Source organism: Amphiura filiformis, chromosome 19 (assembly GCF_039555335.1).
Source record: "Amphiura filiformis chromosome 19, Afil_fr2py, whole genome shotgun sequence".
Taxonomy (NCBI): Eukaryota; Metazoa; Echinodermata; class Ophiuroidea; order Amphilepidida; family Amphiuridae; genus Amphiura; species Amphiura filiformis.
Window position 1 is genome coordinate 55,973,558 of NC_092646.1, and position 16,523 is coordinate 55,990,080.

Here is a 16,523-nt window from a genome sequence, read left to right on the forward strand (position 1 = left end):
AAGGGTGGACACTATTGGTTTGGGATATGAATTGTCTTCAAACGTACATACTGCAATATCAAATATATTCGAGCGTTAAATTTCAATGGTAATAAGAACTAGAGCTAATTGCGCATACACATATACGCGACCTTAGCAATAGCTAATTAACTAGGCCTATAGCTAATTAGCCCAACTATATAGCATGGATAGATGTAAGCAGTAGTATATTGCTGATTTTACTGAGAGAGGTCTTTTTTTTTTAAAATGCACTATAACTTTGGAATTTGGCTAGAGACCAAGGTTAATTTGTTAGCTCACCTATAGCATATGCAAGTTCAAAAGGTCCAGCATATGTATAATTCATTGGAATATGGTCATTTTCACGGTAAAGGGTGTAACTTTGGATTTTTAACATTTTGATCCGTAGTGTTCTAATAAAGCCACAGAATTCCATGATTTTTGGCCACATAAGTCATCTAGTTAACAGCTACCTTGGGTAGCATAATCATCTTTAGCAGGCTTAAATGTACTTAATATTGCCATTTTGAAAAACTATAAAAAACAGCAACATTTTTGTAAAAGCCTGTGTTTTCTTCAGTTAGTTCATGGATAATTTTTCTTATCCTGAAAGTATGGTCATATGTTCAGTAAACACTGCCACATTAGATTTAATTGTGAACAGCCCTGTATTTTTGAGAACCGGACTTCGATATTTGTCGTTTCGGAGGCTTCATTTTCCGTTAACAATTGTTAACAAACTTTGTGGGTATAGCTTTGGTTCATAATTCTTGGTTATATATTCACTTCTTCTTGATTCATAACAACTTGAAATGGGTAACTAAAATTAGTCGATTTGCAAGCTTTTAAAATTTTTATAAAATGTTGACTTCAAAGAGCCCTTTTTCCGTTAACTTTTTTGAAGCCTCCGAAACAAACTGTTCAGCTAGCTTGGGCAAATATAAATAAAAGAGCTCATACAATCTATTTATCAAAATGTATTAAAGTAGATCCTCAAGTCACTTGTTTTTAAATCGTGGAGATATATATCACCGTTTGAAAATGGGACCCAATACAAACTTTCCGTTAACACTTGAAGCCTCCGAAACAAATGAAGCCTCCGAAACAACAATACGATTAATTATCATCTTTGCACATCTAAATTGGTGTGTTCGATATTGATATCTGCATTGTAATTGTTACTTGATATGTGCAGAATGTCATAAATTTAAAAAAAAATTGATATTATGGTTAATGTTTGAAAAATTTACTGATACCCAAGAAAGCCTGTTTCGGAGGCTTCACATGCAAGTTAACACCATACTTAACAAATGGGTGAAAAAATTAACGTGTGATTAATCTACAATATCTGCTGCATAGAATCATTAATTCAATACACACAAGAAAATAACAGCTTAGGTGGTCCCAACAGTGTTGTTTTCAAAAAAACTACTTCTGCAATGTTTAACCATTGTTAACATGAAGCCTCCGAAACAAAAAAAATGACTTGCTGTGATAATTTAATTTTTGTCACAACTGAAATTCAATACTTAGATGCAAAGCATGAAAATTGGTAATTGTGATATTTTTTATCTATTTTTTCATGTCAACTTGTAGTAGTTAGCCAAATATTTTACTTTTATGATCACCTGTGTTGTTAACTGAAGCCTCCGAAACACAAATTGCTTGAATTGCCAATTCTTAAAAATATCTCCAATTTCTGTGAAACTTGGCTGGTAGGTTCCTTTCATCAAGTAGTATTTATACATGAAGTTAGACATTCAAATTATTTTAGGAACCCAATTAAAACTTAAAAAATATGTTTAAGGTTGGGAAATTTCCATTGTAAATGACACTTGATGTTAAAAATTTTCAAAACTGCAATTACAAACATAGCACAACATGGTATAAAATTTAACTTATATCTGTTGACTTACTTTGGAATGGGATTTCACATGTATTCCAGCTTTCATGTCATAATTTTCTGAGCATATGTAAAATACATTTTTTCTTAGATTTTAACCAAAATGTTATGGAAATGTCAAATTTTTTATTAGAAACCAAAAGGTTTAAGCCTTGAAACATTATTTTACTGGAATTTAAGTTGCTTCTATGCATGATTTCAATAAACAGAAACATATTTAAGTGGTTTGAAATTTTTACCCTAAAAATCCAAAGTTACACCCTTTACCGTGAAAATGACCATATACATGTATGAACAGATGTTTGTAGTATTATTATTATAATCATAAATTATATTACATGATTATTTTCCATAATATTACAGTATGTGAAATCATTTTGATAAGGCCAAGTAAAATAAAAACATGTTTCAAAAAGGAGGAAGAGGGGCTTTTATTTTTTATCGTAAAATTGGTGCAAATACCCATAATTAGAACTGAACTGTTTTAGCGCACACAATAATGCCCGGAAAAAGGAGGAGGCCTCTATTTATATCTTGTTCAACGAGATAGGCCTCCTCTAATTATCACAAAACCTTCCAAAAGTGTTTCTTGTATATTAGCAAGGCTATAGAAAGCATCTTTACTCCCTAGACATATTTTTTTAAAGTTATAACTGAATTTCAAAAAAATAAAAATATAAATTGAAGAAACCTCAAAAAAGGAAGCGGGAGAAGACGCGAAACATGATTATTTTTTTATTCGGCCTAACCAAAAATTATTCAATATTCATGTAATAAAATATTTCTGTGCAACTTTGGTCATGCGCTATTATAGTGCGACTTCCTAAGGTATTTTGCTACATACTGGAAGTAATACCTACATGACCTTTGACCCCAATGACCTTTGACCCAATGACCTTTGACCCCAATGGATGTATGCAAGTAATGTCATGCTATATTATAATTTGTGGAATGACTTAGAATTTTTAGTAACAGAACAGAAAATCACATCAGCCATAATGACCTTCGTATGACCTTTGACCTCAAGGCTAATGCATGTGTCAAGTGACGTCATCTTGCTGTGTAATTCGTGTAAGGAGTAGCAGTTTTAGTAAAAATAATAGGAAATAACATTTTCGGCCATAATGACCTTTCCATGACCTTTGACCTTGAGTTGGTCATGTGACATTTGTGCCACCAGCTATTGGTCCTGATGACCAAGTAACATTGTTGTACTATATATATTTGCGACAGCATCAGCATTTTAGGGTATTTGGTCATATACCGGAAGTATCCCTTAATGACCTTTGACCCCGATTCTGGACATTAACTTTTAGACACTGGGTATAGCTGATGCATGTACCAAAGTGCCATCATCGTGCTGTGTAATTTGTGGAAGGAGTAGCATTTTTCGTGAATTCTCGTTTTTGGCCATTGACCGGAAGTGGATGACCTTTGACCTGAAGTTGATCATGTTTCATTTGTCCCCCCACCCAATGGTCCTAATGACCAACTTTGGTCAACATGGCTCAAAGCATATGGCTATGGTGGCTCATTATAAGATTGACAGAAAGAAAGAAAGAAAGAAAGAAAGAACTAGATCTGGTTACAGATCTGGACCTAGCCGGGGCCGGAAATGCCAGTCTTAACTTAAAGTTTGACCTTTGTCCGGCTATTATGGACATCTCACACCATTAATGATGCATCACTGTAGCATGTAGGGGCTTTATCCGTCTTCCATAGGCTGAGATACAGCTACTTTTCCGTAATTTCAAACATTTTTTTGCAAATTTGACGTTTTGACCTCCTTAATGACCTTTGACCCCAATACAAAAAAAACCTTATATACACCGCTAAAATGCATTGTTACAGTTTAAATTTAAAAAATCTACTATGCTTAGTTATGGAGATAAAAATTCTTGAAGTTATTTACCTTAAAACCGGAAATGACGTCTAAATGACATTTGAACAAAAAAATAAAAATACCGTGCATACATCGGGTAACACTAATGCATATATGAAGTTTATGTCACTCTGGTCTGGTTACGTTTTGAGATTTTAAAAATGAACATATTTGAGGATTTTGGTTTTTGACCGGAAGCGACCCTTAATGACCTTTGACCCCAAAACTGTAGACACCCCAAAGACCCTGGTTAGTAGCAATGCATGTGTGCTAATGACAACACTCTGCTATGTAATTTGTAAAAACAGTGATTTTTTGAATATTTTTAGCTTTCAGACCGGAAATGACCCCCTTAATGACCTTTGACCCAAATTGTGTGAATAATTTATAGGCACTGGATATAGCCGATGCATATGTGTAAGTGACATCATCGTACTATGTTATCTGTGGCAGAAGAAGCATTTTGAAGATATTTGGTTTTATACCGGAAATGACCCTTAATGACCTTTGACCCCAAATTTGTGAATATCCTATAGACACTGGATATAGCCGATGCATATGTGCAAGTGACGTCATTGTAGGATGTAACATGTAGGAGAAGAAGCATTTTGAAATTTGTTGCCAGAAAGAAAGAAAGAACTAGATCTGGTTACAGATCTGGACCTAGCCGGGGCCGGAAATGCCAGTCTTAACTTAAAGTTTGACATTTGACCGGCTATTATGGACATCTCACACCATTAATGGTGCATCACTGTAGCATGTAGGGGTTTAACCGTCTTCCATATGCTGAGATATAGATACTTTTCCGTAATTTTAAACATTTTTTTTTGCAAATTTGACGTTTTGACCTCCTTAATGACCTTTGACCCCAATATAAAAAAAACCTCATTTACATCGAGAAAATGCATTGTTACAGTTTAAATTTAAAAAATCTACTATGTTTAGTTATGGAGATAAAAATTCTTGAAATTATTTAGCTTAAAACCGGAAATGACGTCTAAATGACCTTTGACCAAAAAAATAAAAATACTGTGCATACATCGGGTAACAATAATGCATATATGAAGTTTATGTCACTGTGGTCTGGTTACGTAAAAAAAAAAAAAAAAATGAACATATTTGATGATTTTTGGGTTTTGACCGGAAGCGACCCCTTAATGACCTTTGACCCCAAAACTGTAGACACCCCAAAGACCCTGGTTAGTAGCAATGCATGTGTGCTAATGACAGCACTCTGCTATGTAATTTGTAAAACCAGTGATTTTTGAATATTTTTAGCTCTCAGACCGGAAATGACCCCCTTAATGACCTTTGACCCAAATTCTGTGAATAAATTATAGACACCGACCAAAGTCAAGTCACATGACCTAAGCATGTCACCATCACATGTTATTTGTGGAAGAAGAAGCATTTTAGAGTAAAAATCACATTTTGCCATTGTGAGCAGGTCAAAGGTCAAATGGAGTTCAATGTCATGTCACATGTGGGGACATGGTCAGTGGTGTTTGTGACCAAGTATGGTCAAAAACTGTCAAAGCATAACAGAGCTAGGGCGAAACGTGGCAAGTCACGCACGTGTTGCCAGAAAGAAAGAAAGAAGAAAGATCCGATAGCATCACAAGACCTAGCCGGTGTCCCGGCTAGGTAAAGAAGGAAGAAAGATCCGATAGCATCACAAGACCTAGCCGGTGTCCCGGCTAGGTAAAGAAGACAAAGAACTTGACAGAAACAGACCTTAGCAATTTTGCAAATTGCTAAGGAAAAATATGATTTATTAAATGATACCAAAAACTCATCAACAATGAGAAATACTTCGGGAGATGATGCTGACGATCTGGTTACGGACCGGACCGTGAATAAACCAAAGCAATTATTTCAATCGGCTCACCCCGATTATTTCAGTGTTATTTCAATCGGCGCCACCACTAAAAATATAGCATGGCATTTTCATAAGAAAAAGAGCTATCCCGGTTATGAAATAGCATCTCTTAAAAACAACACAAAGATGAACCTTTAACCAAACAGCAGATCCAAAAAGAAAACAATATCATTGACACATCTCACCTCCATTCAAATGGACGCACCTCCCTATCTGTATAAAAACACGTGATATACATGTAAATACTTGAAAAACTTGAATTGTTCAGGGTTGCCGGATTATTTGTCTTCCAGTTCTCCCCCGGGTCGCTCCAGGCAAAAAAAGTAACCCTAAGAGACTCAACACTGAGTTTCTTTAAAATGTTTTTCACGCGGGGGTGTGCAATGCGGATTGACATATTTTATTATCACGTGTGTTCGGTATCAGCATTGGGCATCCGATGTAGACTTTATCACGACGAAGAATGTAATATTGGTTTGGTCTTATAACCCTGGAATTATGAAAACTTTCGGGCCTCATAATTGCTAATTGTTGGTTTTTAAGTATAGATATTTAGAATGGCAAAGACTTGATAAATTCATCTGGGAGGTCAAATTTGGGCCAAAATGCCATTCTAAATATGTATACTAGTACTTTTATATACTTCCCTGTCTAGACCAACAATTTAGCAATTATGAGGCCCAAAAGTTTCCATAAAACCTTACGGGCACACATTCCGCATGCCCGGTCCATATTACATATCCAAGCGACCTGTTTAATACACACAGGTTAACATTTGGTTAATCCAATTGCCCCTGACTTTGAGCTACTTTGCTCGGTACACGCTGTTAGTTATTGTTATAAACACATTAAAAAAGAAAGTCCACACTACTATGAGTGGCCATAACTACAATAATGTAATTGAAATGAATATTTGGAGATTTTGTTAGTTGCAGTTTGAAACCTAACTGGCATACGTAACGTAACGTAACGGTTGAATCGTAACGGTTGAAACGCGTACGCGCTATTTGAACCAATTGATAGCGTATAGAAACAACTGGACTGATCGATTTTTAACCCCTTGTAAAATGTAGGATTTAATTTAATTAAATTCCGACTCGGATTTTAATTAAATTAAATTATCCGACACACTTATGCTTACTACTTTTATTTGAATTGAAATGTTTGAGAATTAATATGGCGTACTTAAAATAGCCTTTAAAATAATGATGTGGCCCGTGTTATATATAAGGGTGGTGCAATAATTATGTGTATTTCGGGGGTGTTAATTATAGGGGGGGCAAAGATTTTTGTCAGACCAGAAGGGGGGTCAAGCGATTTTGGCAGGTCGAAAGGGGGGCAAGCAACTTTTGGCACAGATATTTTGGGTACCGTTTCTATATTACGTACTAAAATGCATAGGAAAACGTTAGGAACACATTCAAATATGCAAAACTTTTGGCACGTCAAAAGGGGGCAAAGGTTTTTGGCACGTCGAAGGGGGGCAAAGATTTTTGGCATGGCCAAAGGGGGGAAAGCGTTTTTGGCAGACCATTTTGAGAATTCACCCCAGGGGTACACATAATTATTGCACCACCCCTAAGACGATAGATGTACAAAAGCGGCTAAAAACAATGCCATTTATTATCCAATTAATTTTACGCTTTAAGTGTGCTCAAAGTTATTGCAACTCAAAATGTGGGGACTTTCTTTTTTCGAAGTGTTTAGTAGTAGTAGTACTTGGCTGATCGTGTTTTGTCGACAGGTGCAGAATCCTTTAAATCCGCCAGTGATCGTGAAGGGGTCAAGTAGAGAGCCAGGTCTTTCATTGGTAAGTGTGTTTTCTTTAATAGTTTTCTTTAACATATAGGTAATGTGTTTGTGTAATGTAATTTGTAGGAACTGCAGTGCTAATAATAAGCTGTCTACCGGGGTCTACCACCTTAATATATTACGTATACAACCACTTCCAAACCCGAGCTTCCAAACTATGTTTAATGAGCTATTATGCCTACTACGTTTCCTTGTTCATCATGCATGCATACATATAAATATCGCTTTCATCATTATTATTTATTATCTTATGTTTTATTTTACGGATATACAGAAAGGAAAATGAAACATTCCGATCCCTTAATACTAGGTTGTAAAAACATGTTCAGTAATATATGAGCTACATTACAAGACATTAAAACATTGCCACAATTCCACATCTTTCATATCAATAACATGGGTACAATTTCACTTTTTAAGAGGTGGTTCAAAAGTTCACGAAGAAGGGGGTGAACTGAAAATGTTTCAACATGAAAAAAATATTTTCCAGTCCCCCACAAAAGTATTTCTGAACACTTTAATTGTCATAATCAATGGAAAAGTACGCGGTGCTTTAGTTCTCTTGTTCGAGATCGCATTGTAGCTCATTGTGTGCAGAACAATGAGTGCATCCCATGGAGCAAACTTCAACTTTAAATTTTGCATCTTTCTTGGGACTTTGGTTCATCGTGTCTTTATTTCTGGACCATTTGCAGTTTTTAAAGAGAACTTAAAATCGAGCTAAAAGATACGCGCAGCTATTGGGTGTTTGTTTGATTATATGGGGTTAAAATAATCAGTACCTTTATTCTTTTGAGGTCTGCAGAGATAGGAAATGGATTCAATGGACAGAAGGGGAATAATTATGCCAGATGAATCGAAATCCAGCGTAAGCAAACTCCTGGTAGTGCTTGTTATAATAGCCATACTATTGTCTACAGTTGCCCTGATAGTTGCGTTGATAAGCTTAACGCAGCAGAGGGGAGGTGGAACCAATGTTACTGTTGCCAGGCAGAGCAAAGAAGGTTTGTATATACTAGTATTCCAATTATTTAACAAATTAGTACATTATGTTAGCCATGCCAATATGTTTGAACCCCGTATGCGTGTAGCCCTGGTGATTAGGATAATCATACCGTTGCATGTTTTCATTTGCGTTAGTAGTTTTTCACTGTAGAATAACACCAAATTTGTTATTTTCCCTATGTATTAAACATAATTATGTCACTGCAATCAACAGTAGGACTGTACAATAAGTATATGTATGGGAGGGGTGGTTATCACCATGACGCGTGAACCGATTTGAATAACTTTTATATTATTTTATAGAAAACACTTCATGATTTCTGAATCTTTTAGAGTGTTCTGATTTTACTTTCCATATTTTAAGTTATGTATCCCAATCCACAGGGCCTATTTTTACTGAGACACCTTGTATACAACGGTGTTTTATTAGTTTGTTTCTCGATTTATTTATTTTATTTATTTATTTGTAATTTAATGCACATTTTTGCAGAGCAATTGATTACGGACGAAGAAAGGATATGGAACATTGCAATAGGGCATTATACAAGCAGCCTTGTTTATATGTAAGAAACAAGAACAATATTATCTACGCTTAAAATCAACATGAAATGCAGCAACCATTTTTAACAACAATAATATTAACGCTAATATGCTAATATTACCTCTTTATTTACTTTGTTATGCTTTGTTTATTTTAAATTGATTGTTGGATTATTTAGTAACTGTTTTTGTTTGTTAAAATGTAATTTATTTATTTATTCACTTATTTCTTTATGTATTAATCTATTTATGTATTCATTTATTTATTTATTCGCTTCTTTCTTTTCTTTCTTTCTTTCTTTCTTTCTTTCTTTCTTTCTTTCTTTCTTTCTTTCTTTCTTTCTTTCCTTCTTTCTTTCTTTCTTTGTTCGTTTATTTATTTATTTATTTATTTATTTATTTATTTATTTATTTATTTATTTATTTATTTATTTATTTATTTATTTATTTATTTATTATTGTGAGAAATTTGATAATGTAAATACAATAAAGTTACGCTACGTCCGTCATATCACATTTCTCCCGTGTATTTATTTATTTATTTATTTATTAATTTATTTATTTATTTATTTATTTATTTATTTATTTATTTATTTATTTATTTATTTATTTATTTATTTATTTATTTATTTATTTATTTATTTATTTATTTATTTATTTATTTATTTATTTATTTATTTATTTATTTATTTATTTATTTATTTATTTATTTATTTATTTATTTATTTATTTATTTATTTATATTTTACTTACTCCTTTCAAGACATGGGCCTTCCGGTCAGCTAAAAGGTTTCCATGTGGATATGATAAATGCAGGTAAGTACCTGACGTTATGTTACGCAGTCTTGCTCCTGGCTGATCTTTAGTCCACTCTAGGGTATTTCCATTGTTCCTTCAAGTAAAAAGTCATCACAATTCCCCATATAGGTTTCAATGCCTGAACAGAATTGACAATGTCTCACCTCCCTTTTCAACCAAATCGATGGTAATAACTCTTACAGTGAGGGATCAATATTTAACCACAAATTGCCTTAGGCAAAACTCACTTCCTGGGAACTAAATACCATGTGTGTCATATAGTTCCTTTAGCTAGAATGACAGCCTGGAGATCTGGTTCCATTTTTGATCAATTCTCTTCAGGAAGTGAATAGTGAAACGTAATGCCTTTTCTATATAATATGCTTTCCTTTTATTTCCTTTTTTTAAATTTTTTTCTAGTATGCCGATTAGCTAACAAGAATTGTCGATTAGTTTATGACATTTCGCAACGCTGTTGGGATTCAGAAAAGGGCCAATTACCAAGAGGAGGTGTAGGTCTAATGAGTGGATGGTACGACGCATGTGCGGGTAAACTTTTTATATTTTATAAATGTTATCGAAACAAACCTGATTTATTTTAAATATAGGAGCCAAACACAGGTTTATATGATACACGACGTATAAATATATGAAAACGTTTTAAAATGCTTTGTATGAAAAGACATTGCAACGACATTTTAAAAATGTTGTCATAATGTTATAGTAAAATAATTATTGCAAACATTTTTGTCCAAATACTTTGTCAACATTAAGATAAGATGTTTTGCAGTATGTTTTCAAAAAAATGTTTCTGAATGTTAAGGACATGTTTTACCGATTTTATATAAACATTCGGAATTTTGTAAAACATCTGGACTCTTTTCCTAACCTTTTACGAATAATGTCGTAAACGTTTTGTGTTTGCTGCGGTGTTGTCAATATTGAACGAATTTGGTACCAAATGGGAGTAACAAGTATAAACCATTGTTTTTTCTATGTTCAAATATAATGAATTCATACAAGTCTTTATTCTCGCATGAAACATTTTGTCATAGGCGAAAGTAGTTATACGTATCAATGTCATCTGATATTGTCACATACTGTCCCTGACTGTATGACAAACTAGTAAACTCGTCGTCTGTATTCCATAGTGGCGTATAGTGGGGCGCCGCGAATAAACAACTTTTCGAGAAAATCGGGTTTGATGAAATGCCAATTTAAGATCGAGTTGTGTAAATCAGACATTCATTATATTTTGTAAATGATGTGAAATTTCTGTAGTAAACTAAATAGATTTTATTGTTACATAACATTAAAAGAAACAAATTTACTCCATTTTCACCAAAATGAAAAGTGAAAATGGAGTAAATTTGTTTCTTTTAATGTTTAATGAAAGAAGAAACACAACTTTATAGATTTTATAGTTATATATTTTTCAAAAGAAATAAATACATACTATTGCTGGCAAACTGAAAATAAAACTATACGTCACTATGGAAAACAAACAAAACGCAATACCCTAACCTAACGTTAACCGTACGCCACCTCGGTCGCCGTGTAATCCCTATGGCGTAATCCATAGTGGCGTATAGGTCCGATACGTGTACGCCACTATGACATACGATGTTTTTCATTTTGCCGATATTTCATAATTATAAAATGTAGTATAAAAAAGTGGCGTATGGTCCATACGCCACTATGGAATACAAAAAATGTCACTTTATAACTATACGCCACATTTAATTAATTAATTACTAATTAATTAGCTAATTATGACTGATGAGACTTAAAAAAAATGAAAGAGAACATCATTAAAAACATATGTGCCAATTTAAAAAAAAAAATAACCAAAAATCACTATACGCCACTATGGAATACAGCCGACGAACTGCTCATATCTGGGACAGATATAGAACTCCTTTTGGAACTATATAGCTGTCGAACGTAATTGATAAGAACTTGTAACGTTATGATACATTTGTATTTTTAAATCATGTTTGTGTATACATGTATAGCCCTAATGTCATATTATAAACAAATTTCATTTGTCACATGCAACGATTGGTGTGGGTCATTACACTAAACAGTTTGACACCTATTAGCTTAAATCCTAAACTGAGATAATTATTGTTAAGTTAATTTTTGTAGGATGGATCAAAAGCCACACCCGAGCTCGAACTTTTGAATTTAGCAAAAGCTGGACAAAACCAGTGAATTACTATCTGATCATTAAGACGGGGAACCCAAAAGGATTCGACAGAAATGATGTAACCAACAAGACATTGGGATTTGTTGATGGGTTTATCAATGATGAATTCTGCTTGGCTCGTCAAACATCTATCATGGTAAGTAGACTCTTCTTGCAAAAAATGCAAAAAAAAAAAAAAAAAAAATGGAAAATCCACGACAAATGCCAGTGGCAACAATAATTTGAATATACTGTTTTGATTGACAAATTCTGAGTCCATTATTCTGGACGCAACGACGACCGACACATTAGAAACATTACGATACGTTACACGTTAATTGGCTCTTCGTCAGACTGCGTAGACACTTGTATGGGGATTTGGTCAACATGCAATGCAGTGATGCTCATGGCCGGATTTACCATTTGGTCCTGTGGATCTTCCTTTTAAGTGCATGATTTTTGGGAAAAAAAGGTGCAATTGTACATTTTGGCGCGCTTCTCGCATACTGACCCTTCAAACAGCAAAATTCACTTTCAGTTTTCAGCTAAAATAGTTTGAATTGTGCAACTGTCCTATTAGAATCGAATCTAAATGTTAATGCTTCCGCCGTCACTGTCGATCTTATACGGGAACCAAAACTTGGCCACTTGAGTGCACATGCCTTATTCACGGTAAGTTTGGGGCCTCCTGATGTTGGCCTGTCCCCGGGCCCCCATAAGGTAATTCCGGCCTTGGGGATGCTAGTTTCATACTGTCCGCCGTGGATGGGTAAATGTGGCATTTAAGACAAACGACTTCTAAACCTAACCCTAACCCCAACCCCATAGCTACCCCTAACCCTGACCCTAACCCCTAACCCTAACCGCTAACCCCTAACCCTTGACCCTAATTTGCATATGTTGATGTTTCTGTCTTAAATGCCCATCTACACGTGGATGAACCTTCTTCTAGGTTCCTGAAAATCTTTGGTGAATCCCGAATATGATTCAGATTTTGTCAATTTCAGTTACTATTAGATGACTCCAAACATGGAGATAACGAATAGATAATACTTCTTCTAGACAAAAGAAGTGACGTCTTCTTCAGAACTGACTCGACACTATGAAAAAAACACACCCACGACGAATCTATACATTATTGTTATAACAAAAACTTATATGCTCACTTCACGTGGGTGGTGGGAACAGATACAGTTATCAATTATTATGATTATATTGATAAATATTACCATTAATGTCATTTATGTCTATATCAGGGTTCTACGTTGTCAACGTCACAGATAACACATTACCAACTACCTGATGACTTGTTTCAAGGCATTCTTGCTGGTGAGGTATGTAATTCTAATTTTAACGATATCCATTACTCTCTAAGTAATTGTAGATGGCATAGAGGGACTCTTCATTGTATTAAGGTGTGTCCAAATGCTAGGTAATAATTAGTTCAGCTGCGTCAGTCTTAATGTCGTTTTCTTTTCTACCTGTAAAAGCTTGCATAATTATATTGGTAATTTAAAGGTAGCAAGATCAAAACTTGAATTCATCCGTTACTCCGTTAGAAGATCACACACATCTTGAGACTAATCATCGTTTTGATTTATATCACAACACTGACGAAATTATAACACGCATCCATATTGTCGACAAATTGAAATCATTACACAGTGTCATCGCCCCGATATCTTCATGACAGAAAATGCCATGGTAGGTTGAATCCACAGCGACGTATGGCCATTGTGTTCCCACCTGTTTAATAGTTTTTAAATGCGTAATGGACTGAAGGACATCCGACTAAGGCTAATGCCATTAGCCTGTGACTGACCTCTGTACGGTCAGCGAGCATACATACGCCATTGTCATCTGCTTTGACTGCCTCTACGGTAGTCTCCTACACAGCCAGTTTGTGTCAGTCGGTCTGACACTCGTCGATCCTGTATGTTAGTGATAGCCACATACAGTCTGGCCCGAGACTACCTCCACGAGGGTCTACGCTGCGCTATTTAAAATCTGAATTTTGGTCACTTTTTCAGATCAAGACGCATGCTTGCGTTTCTCAGTACGCAAACTAACGACGATAATATCTGTTGAACATATATGTTCAAGTGCAAGGAACCAGATCTGGTTTCTTTATACGGAATCATTTACGGGAGATATTCATCATTTTCTACACAGGTATCCAAAGATTTATCGTCTGAATATCAATCGTGCATAGCACATTTACGTGTATCGATCCCGTGTATATTCATTTCAGTGTCTCTTGTTGTATAATGTAATTATTAACCGGGCGATGTCGGTGTGCATAAGGTGTCAATTGTTATGTGGTAAAAGATGATCTTCTACATCTTATATAATTCAATAAATAAACAAGCACCATAATACATTTAAATAAAAAATGCGTCTGTATTTTATATATTTAGGTTGATGCTGGTTTAGCGGTCTGTCATAACCTGCCAGACGGTTTGACTTGTCTAGATGACGTCACCATTGACTGTTCCATGGATAGATCTGGAGCAGGTCTTATGTTGCGTATGGATAATGAGCTCACATACTGGTGGGACCCAGCATTAGAAAGACTTATGCAAACCTCGGAATATCGACAGATTTGCCAGGATATTAACGACGTTCATGGTATGGATAAATATCAACAATCAATCAGTCAATCAATTAAAGCAATCAATTTAAAAAGTAACCAATTAAACCATCAATCAATCAAGTCTCAGTCAACAATGAATGAAAGATAAAATCATTATTTCTAACTCAACACTGCTGTGGTGTACGTGTACCCTGCAAACACCAACTGTTTTACAGAAAACGTTTAAATGTTATGTTATACAAAGGGTATGAAACTTTCAGAAAATATTTTTGAAAACCTGCTGCAAAACAGTCCAACATAATGAAATGTTGTTGTAGTGTTGTTTATTTAAAACGATTTAACAATGCTTTTATGATATTTATATCACCCGATTTTGATTTATCGAAGAGGAGAGAGGTTACTAGTATAGTAGTGTAAATTATTCCTTTTGTTGATTAAATAATATTGATGTTATGCATACTATCTGTGCAATAATAGTTTGCGTGATTTGACAGGGAGTGTGAAATACTTGAAGAATAATGACAAAACTAAAAAGGATTTATTTTAATTGATTGGTCATTTTTCTGAAATTACAGGTCACCTTCCAGGACGAGCTCCAAAAGACATGTGCATTGGACTACAGTAACGACATGCCACCAAATCATATGTTTGATTTTATCATTTTTCGGCACAACGCGGTAAAATGACATCGGCCACATCGAGTTGAAACAACAGGACACCGCTCCGGCAATGTCAGTGTTTTGCTACCTCAGAACCCGTCTCGAAAAAAAACCCCTAAAACACCTGACATCACAAGTTAGACTTGATGCTTTAATGTAAGAGCTGTAGGCAAGCTATGGACTTATGGAATAAATCAAAAGTTAAATGACGTCTTATAAACGAAAGCCCGTTCGTTAGGAAGCTGATCAAAACGTCAGCATCCAGCAAACACAAAACGTTTTCGACATCATTCGCAAAATGTTATAAAATGTTGTCAGAAAACTTTTAAATGTCGGGTTATATAAAGGGTATATTAAGGGTATGAAACGTTTTCATAACATTAAAAATCATATTTTGATAATCTTATGCTCAGCAAACATAAATGTTTTACGGAAAACGTTTAAATGTCGGGTTATATAAAGGGTATAAAAACGTTTTAATAACATTCCAGAAACATTTTTGAAAACTTGATGCAAAACATTCTAAACAGAATGTTATTTTGGCGAAAAATGTTTGCCCAAAATATTTGCAATAACGTTTTGAAAATGTTTTCATGACCTTCATATAACCCGACATTTAAATGTTATTAAAACGTTTTGAAAGAAAAAAATCACATTTTAAGAACATTTCTGTGTTTGCTGGATGCAAATATTTTAACATAATGTTATTTAAGTGTTGACAAGATATTTGGCAAAAAATGTTGCAAAAATAGTTTACAATAACATTTTTGAAAACATTTTAAAAATATTGTTGTAGCGTGTTTTCATACAAAACGTTTTAAAACGTTTTCATGACCTTTATATAACCCGACATTTTAAGGTTATTAAAACGTTTTTATGTAAACCAAAAGCCAAAATATAACTTATTAAAAACGTTTTTGTGCTTGCTGGGCATGGTCAGGTTTGACCGATGTTTTGACTACTATTCTTTCACGTAATTGAACTTCTTTACTACCTCTCCCTTACTAAAAGACTTTTGTTGATAGAGAGGCATCGTACTTTTGGTTTGTTCCTTTTGGCAGTTTGCCACATTACATCCCCTATTGATTTGTACAAAACGTTCGCGAACACAATAACTAGCGCCGTATTCATTGATTAGCACGAAAAACTAGCGCCATGCTTTCATTGATTATAACACAAAAGTGCAACTTTTTATTCCGTATCTTCATCAGGTTTTAGATCACCGTTTCTTTAATTCTCAACCAATTTCAACAAATAAGGTCTT

The 16,523-nt window shown here is 34.5% G+C and overlaps 1 protein-coding gene across 3 annotated transcripts; it reads left to right on the forward strand.

The window, feature by feature from the left end:
* Nucleotides 1–7,446: 7,446 nt before the first annotated feature.
* Nucleotides 7,447–16,314, forward strand: LOC140141527 (L-arginine-binding protein-like). 3 transcript variants are annotated; one of them, XM_072163430.1, is made up of 9 exons: nt 7,447–7,474; nt 8,274–8,480; nt 8,972–9,044; nt 9,785–9,837; nt 10,240–10,368; nt 11,968–12,164; nt 13,264–13,341; nt 14,425–14,635; nt 15,176–16,314. In XM_072163430.1, the coding sequence occupies exons 2-9, from the start codon at nt 8,291–8,293 to the stop codon at nt 15,223–15,225; spliced, it is 981 nt and encodes a 326-aa protein (XP_072019531.1). In that variant the 5' UTR covers nt 7,447–7,474; nt 8,274–8,290; the 3' UTR covers nt 15,226–16,314. The 3 variants fall into 3 exon arrangements, with proteins under 3 accessions (XP_072019531.1, XP_072019532.1, XP_072019533.1); XM_072163431.1 differs by having other exon boundaries at nt 8,282–8,480; XM_072163432.1 differs by lacking the exon at nt 7,447–7,474 and having other exon boundaries at nt 7,923–8,480.
* The last annotated feature ends 209 nt before the right edge of the window (nt 16,315–16,523 follow it).